This window comes from Diuraphis noxia, unplaced genomic scaffold, assembly GCF_037042655.1.
Source record: "Diuraphis noxia isolate RWA-SAM2 unplaced genomic scaffold, SU_Dnox_SAM2 contig0001, whole genome shotgun sequence".
In the NCBI taxonomy this organism is placed as follows: Eukaryota; Metazoa; Arthropoda; class Insecta; order Hemiptera; family Aphididae; genus Diuraphis; species Diuraphis noxia.
This window is the reverse complement of record NW_028301711.1, coordinates 2,649,192-2,663,759: the sequence shown is the minus strand read 5'-3', so window position 1 is coordinate 2,663,759 and position 14,568 is coordinate 2,649,192. Positions and strand designations below refer to the sequence as shown.

The 14,568-nt window shown below is 36.7% G+C and overlaps 1 protein-coding gene and 1 pseudogene across 1 annotated transcript; one reads left to right on the top strand and one right to left on the bottom strand.

Annotated features, from left to right (window-relative positions):
- Positions 1-3,353: 3,353 nt before the first annotated feature.
- Positions 3,354-4,290, top strand: LOC149059320 (uncharacterized). The gene has a single exon (XM_089217316.1). It carries the CDS (start codon positions 3,354-3,356, stop codon positions 4,188-4,190), a length of 837 nt encoding a protein of 278 aa, XP_089073442.1. The 3' UTR covers positions 4,191-4,290.
- Positions 4,291-8,645: 4,355 nt separating this feature from the next.
- On the bottom strand, positions 8,646-9,543 carry LOC149059319 (uncharacterized; annotated as a pseudogene).
- Between the last annotated feature and the right edge of the window lie 5,025 nt (positions 9,544-14,568).

Sequence of the window (14,568 nt, the reverse complement as noted above, 5' to 3'; positions counted from 1 at the left end):
ACCGAACCGGACGCTCTGATAATGGCGGTGCAAACCGCTCACCAGAGCACCGGAAACGCGGTTCAGAACCAGTTGCCCCGCTACAGTACACAACCAACGACGAGGAACGAAAAGCGAACATGCCCCGACAAAATTCCGACCCCCGCGGTCGAGCTCGAATTTAGGTCAGGCTTCGTAACAGCGTTACTCGATTCACAAGCACAAAAGTCATATGTAAGCCCGAACATTGCACACACATTTGGCACACCACACCAAGGACAATCCACACACGTACGAATGGCGGACGGACACACCACAATGACAAGTGGTACCGCCACATTCGTAGCCAGGATCGGAGACCTAACGGTCACTTTCACTGCAGCCATTCTGGACAACCTATACTGCGACATGCTCCTAGGACACGACTTCCTCGTACACAACGAAGTCACCTGGGACTACACAACGAGCACGATCCACCTTGGTACACATAGGAGAACAACGGCATGCTGGAAGGGTCGGAAAAGCCACCACCACCCTACACCAGACATCGATAATTTGGTAATACATGGTGACATACACACGCGCGCGAAAATAACCGAAGTAATTCGCAACTACCCGGACGTTTTCAGCGGCAACGTAGGTCGCACCAGATTAATCGAACACGACATACTCCTGAAGAACCAAACACCGATAGCACTCAAACCATATCCCTACCCGCAGGCAAAACAGGCCACAATCGACACCATGGTACAGGATATGGAACAACAGGGACTTGTGGAGCAAAGCACATCACCATGGGCCGCACCCGTCGTCTTAGCAAAAAAGAAAGACGGATCGCCCCGACTGTGCATCGACTACAGACGACTCAATGACGTCACTGAGTCCGACGCTTATCCAATGCCGGACCTCAATACGTTGATACGTCAAATGCGAGGCGCAAAAATATTTAGCATTTTGGACCTTAAGTCGGGATACTGGCAAGTATCACTTAACCAAAACGCTCGAAAATACACGGCATTCCGGACGCGTCGGGGTCTGTATCAATTCCGAGTCCTTCCCTTTGGCCTTAAGAACAGCCCCATGACCTTTGTACGTTTAATGAACGAAGTACTGAGAGGGTACCTGGATGAGTTCGTCCGCGTATATCTTGATGATATAGTGGTGTATTCAAACACTACGGACGAACACCAGTGCCACTTGGACAAAGTTCTGAAACGCCTACAGAGACACGGGTTAACATGCAACACCGAAAAATGCAGTTTCGGATCAACCGAAATATCATTTCTCGGACACCTAGTCACCTCCGACGGCATAGAAAAACAACCGGAGAAACTAGAAGGCATCATGCGGTTCCCAACACCAACCAAAGTTAGGGACCTACGGAAGTTCCTGGGCGTCTGCAACTGGTACAGCCAATTTGTCGACAACTACGCGGACACCGTAGCGCCACTAACAGACCGGCTCAAACAGGGTACCAAATGGTCATGGAGCGAGACCGAACAGGCGGCATTCGATACAATAAAACGCGCCTTGTGCGACTCGCCAAAACTGTCGACACCGGATTACGGAAAACCGTTCTGCCTACAAACGGATGCTAGCGAAATAGGAGCAGGTGCCGTCCTTTTCCAACGGGGTGACAGACCGAACGAAAGACGGATAATCGCCTACGCAAGCAGGAAGTTTAGTGACACACAGAAACGGTACGCCGCGGTTGAACGCGAGTGTCTCGCGATAATTTGGGCAATTGACAAATTCAGACCATATTTGGAAGCTCGCCGTTTTGATCTTTACACGGACAACGCAGCACTAACATGGCTCCACCGAGCAAAGAACACAAACTCCAAGTTAACCAGGTGGGCACTACAACTGGCTAACCTGGACTACCACACCACGCATGTACCCGGCGTACAGAACGAGGCGCCGGATATGCTATCACGGAACCCGGCACCCGGGCCACCGGTAGACGAGGAACGCCTCGAGGAGCGACTAGTAGGGGTACCCACACCACCACACAACACCACTACTAGCGCACCGGCCGACAATCTGTTCGCCACTACGGACCCGGACAAACCAAACAACGACCACACCATCACACACACTATGCTCGCAACTTGGCAGGCCAACGACCCCAAAATACGAGGCATAGTGGACAACGGGACACCGGACGAGCCGGCGCACAGCACCAGAAACGCCACGAGAAAGAATAGCCAATACATTTTTACCGACGGCCTTCTGCGGAGAAAGCTGGGCGAACACACACCCGTAGTCGTACCAAACGACAAAGCACAAAAGGTGATTTGGATATACCACAACCACGTCCTTGCAAACCACCCAGGTTGGAAAGAAACATACAGGGCGGTAAGACAGCGTTTTTTTTGGAACGGCCAGAAAAACGACGTCCGACTGTATGTCAAGTCGTGCCACATTTGCGCGTGTACAAAACCACTGAACGCGCGCGCAGATGACCCGATCGCCGCCAGAACACCGCGACACCCCTGGGAGGTAATCAGCATAGATCTCATGGGCCCCTACCCGCGTACGAGTAGGGGAAAACAATATTTACTGGTTGCCACGGATTTGTTTAGTAGATGGACCGAAGCATACCCGCTCGGGACAGCCACTACGAAGACAATAACCGAAACGCTTGAAAGAGAATTCTTTTCACGTTTCGGATATCCCCGTGTGTGTTTAAGCGACAACGGCCCACAGTTCGTATCGAATGACATGTGCAAAGCAATCGAACGATGGGGGGCCGAGGGCTGGACAACTCCGGTATATCATCAGAGGGCCAACCCAGTCGAGCGCCGCAACCAGGAAATAAAAAAAGGTCTACGCGCGCTACTCATCGACGGGCACCACAACACCTGGGACACCAAGTTAGCCCCCATACTGTTCTCTATCAGGAATAGACGCAACGACCAGACAGGATACCCACCGTCGGTACTTGTCCTCGGCAGAGAGGGCAAGCGACCCGGGGACTGGGCACTGACTCGGACAGCGGACAACCAGATAGAGCACACAGATAGGGACAGAGCGAAACGGGAAAGTGCCGTACTGGACGTACCACCTGTAACAGGGGCCAGACGGACACAAAATACCGAACAGGTGACTTGGTGTACTACAAAGCACACCACCTGTCGAGCGCGCACAAAAAATTTCACGCCGGTTTCGCACCGAAATGGTGGGGACCGGTGAAGTTACACAGACGCGTGGGTAAAGGCGTGTTCCTCACGGACCAACAACCCGCACGCAAAATCCACGTGTCCTGTCTCAAACGGGCGTCGATCACAGCACAACCCCACCCTACACCACCCCACCCACCAACAAACCCATAACTAAATCTAACAAATTTTAGTCGGATCAACAGCCCTACCATGGACCAACAACGGCCGACCACACCGCCAACCGCCATCCAACAAGCGGCCGAGTTGCTGGAACGTAGCCAGCAACTACTGAAGGCGGCCAGCATGGAGGAGGCGACCAACACCACCACGGCGGCACGGGTACGGCGAATGTCAACGGCGCAGCTGCAGCGGGATCCGGTGTTGTGGGCCGCCTACACACGGGGGTGGGAGGACCGCACCGAGGTATTCAAGAGAGCAACAAGCGGCGCTCCCACAACCGTGCTACGGCCAAACAGGTCACGCAGTCCCCGACGGGCGGCAGTACCGGCAACGACGCGACCGACAACCACGTCACGACCGGCAACAACTGCACGACCAATCAGGTCGCTGCTGCAGCACCCGGTACCCGCACCACGGCTGGCCAAACAACCCACGGCCGACGTAGGCAGCCGTCTCGCGCCAACCACGCGGACGCCAACAGCCGTCACCTCCACGCCAACACCCGTACCAGCCTTCAACGCCCGTCAACGCCGGAACCAGCAGCGCCTGCGGGACCATCGGGCGAAAAAACAACAAGAGTCCCAGCAGTTCCGCCTGGAAAAACCGGCACCAATCACGGCCCCCCCAGCCAACTACCCGGCCCGCACCGTGACCTCGGTACCGGAGGTAGTGATACCTGCCGGAACAGCCGGGACCACGGAGCAACCGACCACCGCCTTCTCACAACCCGTTGATATGGAAATATCAGCGGAAGAGGAGGCGGAACTGTTGGACGGGCCGGACACGCACCTTGGTGACGAGGAAGACATGGAGACCGTGTTCGATAACACGTTCCATAGTCTCCCGGCGTCACCTCGGCGGCAGTAGACACGCCGGGGCCACGTCCGCTATCACCAGCCGGAAACACGTGCCGGAACCCCGGAAAAGTGCCCACAGCCGACATCGGCAATCACTCCCCAGACACCGCCGGGGCACGTCCGCTGTAATCAGCCGGAAAACGTGCCCGCGGACAAGGTGTCCACCACAACCACACTCCAACACCCACACCACCGCACCACCGATACTGGCTGGCACAACCGCCGTCGTTGGCGGTTTGGGGGGGGAGTATGACGCGGTCCCACATAATAGCCGTTTGAATTCAAACGGCCTGTGCGCGGAAATCCGCGCCGTCTATTCTCTCTGTCAACCGCCAATCGACGGCGGTCGACACCGACACGCGATAAGCGCGCCTGGAGATGTCGACCGCCGGTACCGCGAACCGTGTTGTAGCAAGTTAGTTTTTACGACCGCGCTTGAGTGAAAAACACCACGCACCGATCGTCCTCGCCCGTGTCATACCCTCTCCGTACAATCGTGCTCTCTATTGTGTGCTCTTGTTTTTTTTTTTTACTTGACTTCCTCATCACACATATTTTTTTTTGTTTTTTTTTGTTGCCTCTTTTGTCGTTAAAATAAAAACAACCACCGCACATCTGCAATCAAAACGAACGTGTTCTTTTTTTCTAACACACCACCATAATTATCTTTGTGGGATCCGTCCAGGACCGCCACATGTCTCTAAGAAAATCTGGAAATGTAGATAGTGCTTACGTTATAAAAAATATTACATGTACAACACCTACAAGAGCTTCAAAGTACAAAAAATCTTATAAAGACAGTAAAAATAAAATTAAGGTTATTTCTAATGACGAAGCTCTTTCTTTGCTTATTGAGGCTCAGTTGACAAAGCATCAGTACAATTTAATTAGGACACAGGCAAAAAAACATGGTTGTAATATTTATCCTGCATATCATCTTTTAAGATACGCAAAAAATGAATGTTATCCTGATAAATCTTGTTTGCAAATAACAGAAAGTTGTGCTGAAGTGAAATTACAAGCATTATTAGATATAACTACTCAAAGAATTTTAAAATCACAGGGTAGTATTATTGATTCAGTGAGTGATAAATATTTTGAAAAATTATATTTAATTTCCAAATGGGGTTGTGATGGTAGTTCTCAACAAAGTGAATACAAACAAGTTTTTAATAGTGAATGCGACTCGGACTCGAGTATATTTTTTACATCTGTTGTACATTTGCAATTAGTTAGTGGAGATATAGATGGCCCCAATAAGATAATACTATGGCAAAATCCCCGTCCTTCATCACCCAGATATTGTCGACCAATTAAAATTCAATTTATACATGAGACCGTAGACATAACTTTACAAGAAAAGGTGTGTATAGAAAATCAAATAGAAAAACTTCAACCATCTATTGTTCATTTTAACGATACTGAAATCATGGTGAAACATATTTTGATGTTTACTATGATTGATGGTAAAGTGTGTAACTCAGTCACTTCAACTAAGTCTGCAATGAAGTGCATATGTGGAAGTACATCTAAAGATTTTAATAAAATTGAAAAAATGATAGATATAAAAACAAATGATTTAAATTTAAAGTTTGGGCTTTCAATTTTGCATGCGTGGATACGATTTTTTGAGTGTTTGTTACATTTGTCATACAAAATTGGTATCAAAAAGTGGCAAGCGCGTGGAGATGAAGAGAAAAGAAAAGTTTTGGAAAATAAGAAAAGGATACAAGAAGATTTTAAATCTAAATTAGGACTACTGGTTGATATTCCTAAATGTGGTTATGGAACTTCAAATGACGGAAACACAGCGAGGCGATTTTTCGAAAATACAGAAATGTCGTCATCTATTACTGGAGTAGATATTGAAATAATTAATCGTTTTAAAATAGTACTACTAACAATATCTAGTGGATACAAAATAGATTTGAAAAAGTTTAATAATTACTGTATATTAACTGCACAAAAATTTGTCGACAAGTATCAATGGTATAACATGCCAACATCTGTTCACAAAATATTAATTCATGGAACTCAAATAATTGAGGCACTGTCAATATTACCGATTGGTCAATTTTCGGAAGAGTCACAAGAAGCTAGAAATAAGGATATAAAAAAATATAGAGAAGGATTTTCAAGAAAATGTTCTAGAATTAAAAATTTAGAGGATGTTTTTAATAGACTTTTAGTAAGTTCTGATCCATTAATTTCCAGTCTAAGGCAACTACCTCAAAAAAAAATTAAACATATTCACCCAGAAGTATTGGAAATGATTTTGCCTCCAGACATCAACATAAAAACCATAAAAACAAAAGGAACAGAGTCAGATATTAGTAGTGAAAATGAAGTTTCCACGTCGTCGTCGAGTGAATAAATTCAACAGAAACGTGACTTAAAATTTAATTTTTATGATATCTGTAAAATAATATTATTCTATTAAAATAACATGATATAAATAATTAAATAAAGTTAAGAAAATTGATTTTTAATTAGTATTTATATTTTGGCCAGGTTTTTATGAAAATATCCCACTGTGCGGTCGCATATTAACATAACGTACATGATTTCGGCACCAGCTTAATTCTCATTGGTCGGTTTAAATCGACTTGTTTTCCCGCGCTAATAATTAACTGTTATCACAGTTTTATATGTGTTATCAAATAGTATAATATATATTCAATATTGTTGTCATAGGACATAGCTTTTTGAATTTTATTAAAATTATTATTTTCATTTAAAATGATTAACTATAAACTACTACCTTCGTCATTTATAAATGAGATAGTAACCTGCAAAAATGAGGTATATGAAATCAGGTCTAACATAAAAGATTTTGACTCTTGCCAAAAATGGATAGAAGAATTTTCCGAAAAAACAAAAACAAGTTGGGTTGTTAGAAATACCAAAAGAGAAGGTCAACGTTTTGTCTGCAAGTTAGTTAAATATGGTGGTAAATGTAACAATATATGTCTGATTTGATTTTCTAATACACCTATTTATCCTGATTGCTGAATGTTAATTTACCTAATATAATATTGTTTTTAAATTAAAAATTTGTAGGTAAGTACTAGTTTATTTGTTCTTACTTACATTGTTATTGATATTTGTTACTATTAGCGTGAATAAAGCGTATAAATAGGTATAGTATTAGAAAATCAAACCAGACATAAAATGTTACATTGTAACAAATATTATTTTTACTTACATAATAACTTATTTATTTATAAAACATTGATTTTCCTACACTTTTTTCACGCTAATAGTAACAAATATCATTAACAATGTAATTAAGTACAAATAAACTAGTACTTACCTATAACTTTTTAATTTAAAAACCATATTGTATTAGGTAAATTAACATTCATAAATCAGGATAAATATGTGTAATAGAAACATATACATAAATTATTACTTTTACCACCGCACTTAACTAACTAAATTAATCATTTTAAATGAATATACCAATTAGTGCAATTTCTAATTCTAATTAAATTAATAATTATAAAAAGTCAAAAACCTATAACAAATTAGCAAACAACAATTTATATTGAATATTTAATATATTATTTGATAACACAATATAACATAAAACTGTGATAACAGTTAATTATTAGCGCGGGAAAACAAGTCGATTTAAACTGACCAATGAGAATTAAGCTGGTGCCGAAATCATGTACGTTATGTTAATATGCCGACCGGTCGGTCCACATCCTGGTTATTCGCGATACGTAATCTCCATAACCCGACGACATTAATCATATCTCTAGATACGCCTGCCAAGACTACGATTTCATATTTAATATTTCGTATATTTAATTCCAATTATGGTAATATTTTGGAAAGGCTAGAAGTTTGGCCTTCGATATAACTATTGAGGTCCTACACAATATAATTGGTTGGCGAAATCATACGCCCCAGGGTCACTTATACATATCTACGTGTATATGCGTGTTTAGATGTCTCAGCGGGACGTCAGTACATAGCACCTCCCCCCTAAAAAAAAGGTTTCTGTCCTCAAGACAGAAATCTTTAAATAGTATCTGTAACAGTTACTTTACATTTTTACATTTACAAGCTTTTGCTTGTGTACAAATTCAAATGTTATATGTTTTACAAGTTCTTACAATTTCGTAATTTTACATGCAATGATTACAATATATAAATATATCTATATGCCTATCGCATTTACAATAATTAGATTACAATAATATTAATGTTTTATATAATATGATATATTTTTGGTTAATAGTTATATTAATAATATATTTTTTTTTTTTTGTTTGTACTTATATAATAATAAAGATTGTGTTAGTAGTACATGTATATTCCATTAATTGTTTATTTATTTGATTAATATAATTGTCCTATAATACTAATAATAATATTTTCCCATAACCATAGTTTACATTTTTTTTTTCCCATTTCATTTTTTTCCTTTATAACAATATTAATAAAGTTCCTCTAACTAACTTATCCCTTTAATTTAATTCCCTTAGCCATACATTCTATACGTTCTAAGTGTATATATATATATATATATATATTCTAGTTTATAGGTACTATCCGGTTTTTCCGGTGTTCTTTATCTATTCCAACCTATGGACATATCCGTTACGACTCTTTTGCATAGGTCTCAAGTCGTAGCGGTCCATCCATAGTTTTCTATTCTCTACCTATAGTTATCTAAAATGTTTAATTAAATTATCATACCCCATTTTTCTTATTACGTGGTCAAATATACATTTTGTAAATTGTACATCAGTCCGAGGATCATGGGCATGTGTTATATTATGTGTCTTTTTACAAACTACATCATGCGTTTCTTGGAGGTTCAGTAATCTCCCTATTTTATCGAACTTTCCGATATCGGTTTCGAATATTATCTCTTTATTTGCTAGTTTTTCTAACCTTATACTGAAATTTTGGTCGAACCTCGTGTCGTAACAAGTAATGTTAAAAACCGGAACCTGGTCTATTTTTAATTTATGTAATACTCTTACATCCGAATGTCCGTTCCATAGTACGATTATATTAATTTTATCTCCATGTGCTAAATATTCCTATATATATTCCTTATCTAAATTATTTAATTCTGTGTTTAAACTTAACTCTAACTGTCCTAAACAAGTATCTCTCAACACTTCCTTACATCTAAAAATACGTTTAATTTCTCTTCTTACTACCACAACCTCTCGGTCCAATATAGGTCTGACCTCCGTGTTGGTTGGTAGTATTAACGGTCTTCCTTCCAATTTCCTTATTTTGTATCTGTCCAAACTATTGGATATGGCCCCGGATATCAGAACCATATCAGTCCTATTTATCATCGAAAATTCAAAATCCATGATGACAAACTTGTGTGTTTCTTTTCTGTTGATTAAGTTAATAGGTCATTATTTTTAAATCTATTTTTACCCCCTCTTTTATACTATACTTTATTACATTATACTTATATCTTATTTACGAATTATACTTAATTATTATTTTTATATTTTTTTTTTTTATATAATTTTATTACTTTCTAATATTAATTATTTTTACATTTCCCTTACAGTAATTTAATCTTTTATTCTTGGTGGAGATAAGGACAATCTGTCCGGTGTATCCCCCAGTAGTGGACTTTTAGGTCTTTCTTCCGCAATTATCGGTGTATCAACATAAAATGTACTTCGACTTGTTGGTATGGGGTGTGGAGTTATATTATATCGTGGTTTAATCGGTTACCAAGTGTTTAATCTACACTTATACGTTATATCATTGATTATAAATACTATAGATTGCTCACTGGCCGGGTAAACACGTTGCGCGAAAAATGGATGTTGCCGTTATGAAGCGCTCTCGTCGAATATTAGTTAGTGGATGTCGACGTTGTAATCGCTAGTGTCGACCGTCGAGTTTGTCGCGGTCGTACATCGGCCGCGCCGCCGAGACTTGATGATTGTGAACATGCCGAATGCCGGGACATTGGGATTTTGGGATTGGGATTGGGATTTTTGTCTACGAGCCAATTGGGACATTGGGAGTTTAGGACTGTCCGGTGAATACCGATTAATATATTGTATCTTCGCATTATTGAATCATTCGATAATCATTCATCTTATTTTTAAGATGTTTTACATAGGTACTTGTAAGGATAATTTTAATGAAAAATAAAATCGTACAAGCAAATAAATGGTAAACGAAATTGTTACTACTACATACTAGTGTCTAGTATATTTTATACTATTTACAGTTTACTATACGGAACGCATTTCGATATTAACCACATACGCCATTAAACTAGTACCCTATATTGTTTTTGAATTGTTTTAAACAATTTACATTTGATCACACGTAAAAATGTAAAACGCTAAAATCGTACCTTCAGTGGGACTTTTTTTCGAGTTTAAAGACTCAATTTTAGATCAAATAACGCAAATAGTAAAAACCAACGTTGTTTTTATCATACGTAGTTAACAAATTGTACGTATTTAAATATCTTAAATTGGAAATATTTATTTTAAGAAATTTAATTATATATGTGCATTGTGCACTTCTTCATAATGTATGCCATAATTTGTATAATTTATTAAAAATTATTTTATTTCTCTTCCACATTATTTTAAGAATAGTCATTATAATACTATAATTATTTATACTTTATAGTGTTTATAATCAATGACAGTTCGGTAGTATTAATTTTATTTTTATATTCACATTCATTCATATTTTATTATTAGTTATTATTATTGTTTGTCATTAAAGCAAAACAGTAATATAAATATTGGAGTAGTAACTAGTTGTCACTTGTCAATGAGCCTTTATCATGAAGACGTGAACTTTAGTTGCCGTATTCGTCATTGAAATATTGTTAGTACATTTTTATTTTTGTTTTACTATTAAATTCATTATGTCTGGTCAAAAATGTAATTATTTTAACTGTGGTAAATCAAAAAGAAATATAAAAATAAAAATAAGTTTTCATACGTTTCCAAGTGATGAACACTCAATGAAAACTTGGATTATTCATTCGGGTAAGTTATTAATTTATTATCTTTATATTCTACATAATAACAATTGGCATTTACATTAACATTTGTTAGTTAAAAATACCAACTATACATTTTAACTTTTAAGTAGGTTAGGTTAGTACCTAAAACAAAATTTTAAAACATAATTTTTAATTTAGGAAATATGGCTTTAGACAATTTAAGCCCGAAAATACTACGCAAGAGGTATATCTGTAGTGATTACTTTGATCAAAATATGTTTATGAATGTTAATCAAAAAATACGAAAACTAATTCCGAATGCTACACCAATAAAATTTGCTATACATAACTCCGGAAATTCAAATAAATGTAAGCTTAAATAAAACTTTTAATTGTGTACTACCTTAATGGTTTGTAACTTAAAATAATTGAAAACATGTTTCAAAAAGGTTCTCCAAAATGTGAAAATCCTGAAAACACAAACTTTGAAACACCGGTTAAACGAATGAAGCCGACCGAAATCAAAGGACGCGTACTGGATTTCGATTCATCAGGTACCTATATGATCAATTTATGCTTCAAAATAATTAGCAAATGTTCTTGACTGATGAATTGATTTACCAAAATTTTAACTTCAATAACGTATAAAAAAATATCGTATACCTATAGAATATATTCGAATCTTAAATATTTTATAACTGATTTTATAAAAATTTAAAATAACTGTTTATATTACAATTTTTTCTGTACACTAAGTTAATTTTTTTTACTATTTTAGATTCTGAACAGAGTGATGAATGTATTGACTTTACAATGATGTGTGTTTTTTATTATTTTGTTTAATTATATATTTTTTTATTTTTGTATCTGTCATCACGTTTTGGAGTAGTAAAAGTTCTTCAATCTTAAAAATATAGGTAGCAAAGTGAATATTGTATTTAAAAATTGTACATCAAGGGGCCAAAAGTGAAAATTTTTCAGTAGTTTTCAAATGCACCGCGAAAAAAAAATAAAAAATCGGGAACTCACTTTGCTGTACAGTAGGGGTGGAGTGGACCTCGGTCATAACTCATAGGGTAGGTCACTATGTAATGGATATGTTAAATTTGAATGCAATGATAGGTATCATTGTATACGAAAAACGATTCTGAACGGAGACGATTGACAGTCTAGGGGGAATGGGACTTTTCAGCGCTGCCATTTTGGCGCTGCCGTTTCGGCGACAATGACAAAATACATATTATAAAAGTAGACAAATAAAAAAATAAAAAATGCACTATAAAGTTTCAATTAAATTATATTATATATAACTAAAAAATTGGATAAAAATTTTATATTTTATTTTTATAGTATTGTTACTATTTACATTTATACGAACGTGTATTAATTGACAAATAAAGACCATATAAATAACCATGCCGAAGCGGCGAATAGACGATTGAATCAGTTAATGACAAACAAACCTACAATTTGGGCTTTCATAAATACATTACGCAAAATACAAGCAGGAACGGATACACAGTATGAGCATTTGGTAATGGGTAATAGTCCACGGAAAAAGTTAAAAAAATTTAGAAACACAGCTAATCGTATTTATAAATTAGTTGATACGATAAAAATGACATTCCAACATTAATTATCAGGGGAATATCAAATAATATAGCGTTGAAATAAAATTTTGACTATAATTGTATAAACATTATATTATTTTATTATTTTTTATTTATCATATATATATTAACTGACTATTTTATTATTATTATATTCATTTTTTTTTCCTAATATTTTTTACGAGACCATAAATTACACATAATTTTGTACTAAAAAAATTGTTGATTATTATTGTATAAACATTATATTATTTTATTATTTTTATTTATCATATATTAATTGATTATATTATTATTATTATAATAATTTTTTTTCTAATATTTTTTACGAGACCATAAATTACACATAATTTTGTACTAAAAAAACTGCACTATAACATGTATTTTGTCATTATCGCCGAATCAGCGTCGCCGAAACGGCAGCGCCTAAAATATCTATCGCCGAAACGGCAGCGCGCCAGCTCCAAAATGGCAGCGCCGAAAAGTCCAAGACCCCAGTCTAGGATATTTTGTTTATTTATTTTATATCTTAAACCGTTTGATAGAAAATCGTTCGTGAATTTTTTGTAAGTATTAAATTCTCAATTCTCAGGTATGAATACCAAAATATGTATGAATTTTCAACTACAAAATAACTTCAATTTTTCATGATTTTATCATATTTAGTAAAAATTTGAACTTTCAAATGCTTATAAAAAAAATATGCCCGTGTATTTTGAAAACTTTTAAATCACCTATGGATTAACTTATGTTCAACCCTCTATTAAATTGTCAAGTATTTTGGCTCAGCTAAAAATTTTTATCGACATTTATAGAAAAAAAAAAAATCGAATATTTCAAATGCCTATAATTATCTGAAAAATTAACGAAATATTTTGAAAAAAAAATCCTGTGAAGAAAATGTCACTTTAAACAGCATGTTCAGTTTTTATAACTAAGAGTTGAAAATTTAAAACAAAGATTCTCTTAAATAATTTATACTGTAACCAAAAAATCTAAAAAATATATAAACACATTTATTTTTTACAGACATTTTAAATTCAAATTTGGACAAAATTACATATTTAAACCAAGAATAACGATTTTAGTTATTTTGTTATAATTTAAAAATATTATTTGTTGGTATATGAAACTTTTAGAGTATAGGTATTGTTATATTTTATATACACGCAATGCCATTTTCAAATGTAATTTTTTTGGGAAAAATGAATTTAACCAACTATAGTAAATAATAATATCGTCAAATACACTTAGTAGTAAGATATTATTGACTGACTGACCGTCTTCGCTTAGAATCGTTTTTCTTATACAATGATAATATGATATAAATCATTGGATTCTAATTTAATATCAACCATTAAACAGTGACCTACTTGTAATCTACTGTACAGCAGAGCGACATCCACTTACCCACCCTTTTTATACTAGCATTTTCTATACACCATATGGTATTATGGTTATATAATATTTTGAAAATATTTTGACTTGTTTTGAGCTGTTCACGGACATTTTTAATGTCCAATCTTTTCCTATAAATATTTATAACATTTTATTTGTTGGGTCAAAAAACTTGAAAATATATTAGAAGGTTTCTAATATATTGTTACAAAGGTGATTGAAAAGTATTAAAAATATATAGTCACAATTTTTTTTATGATCAATTAAAGTTCAAACCTTTATTTATTTTTATATTTTTTAGAGCATAATTGCATGCATATTTTTAAATTTTTTGGAGCATAAACATCCGCTCCCTATTTATTACATATCATTCATCACATTCTTCTGCTTTATATATTTTAGTAAAGTAG

What these genes read in the sequence shown, in the direction of transcription:
- LOC149059320 (XM_089217316.1), top strand. Translation starts at nt 3,354, where the DNA reads ATGGACCAACAACGGCCGACCACACCGCCAACCGCCATCCAACAAGCG.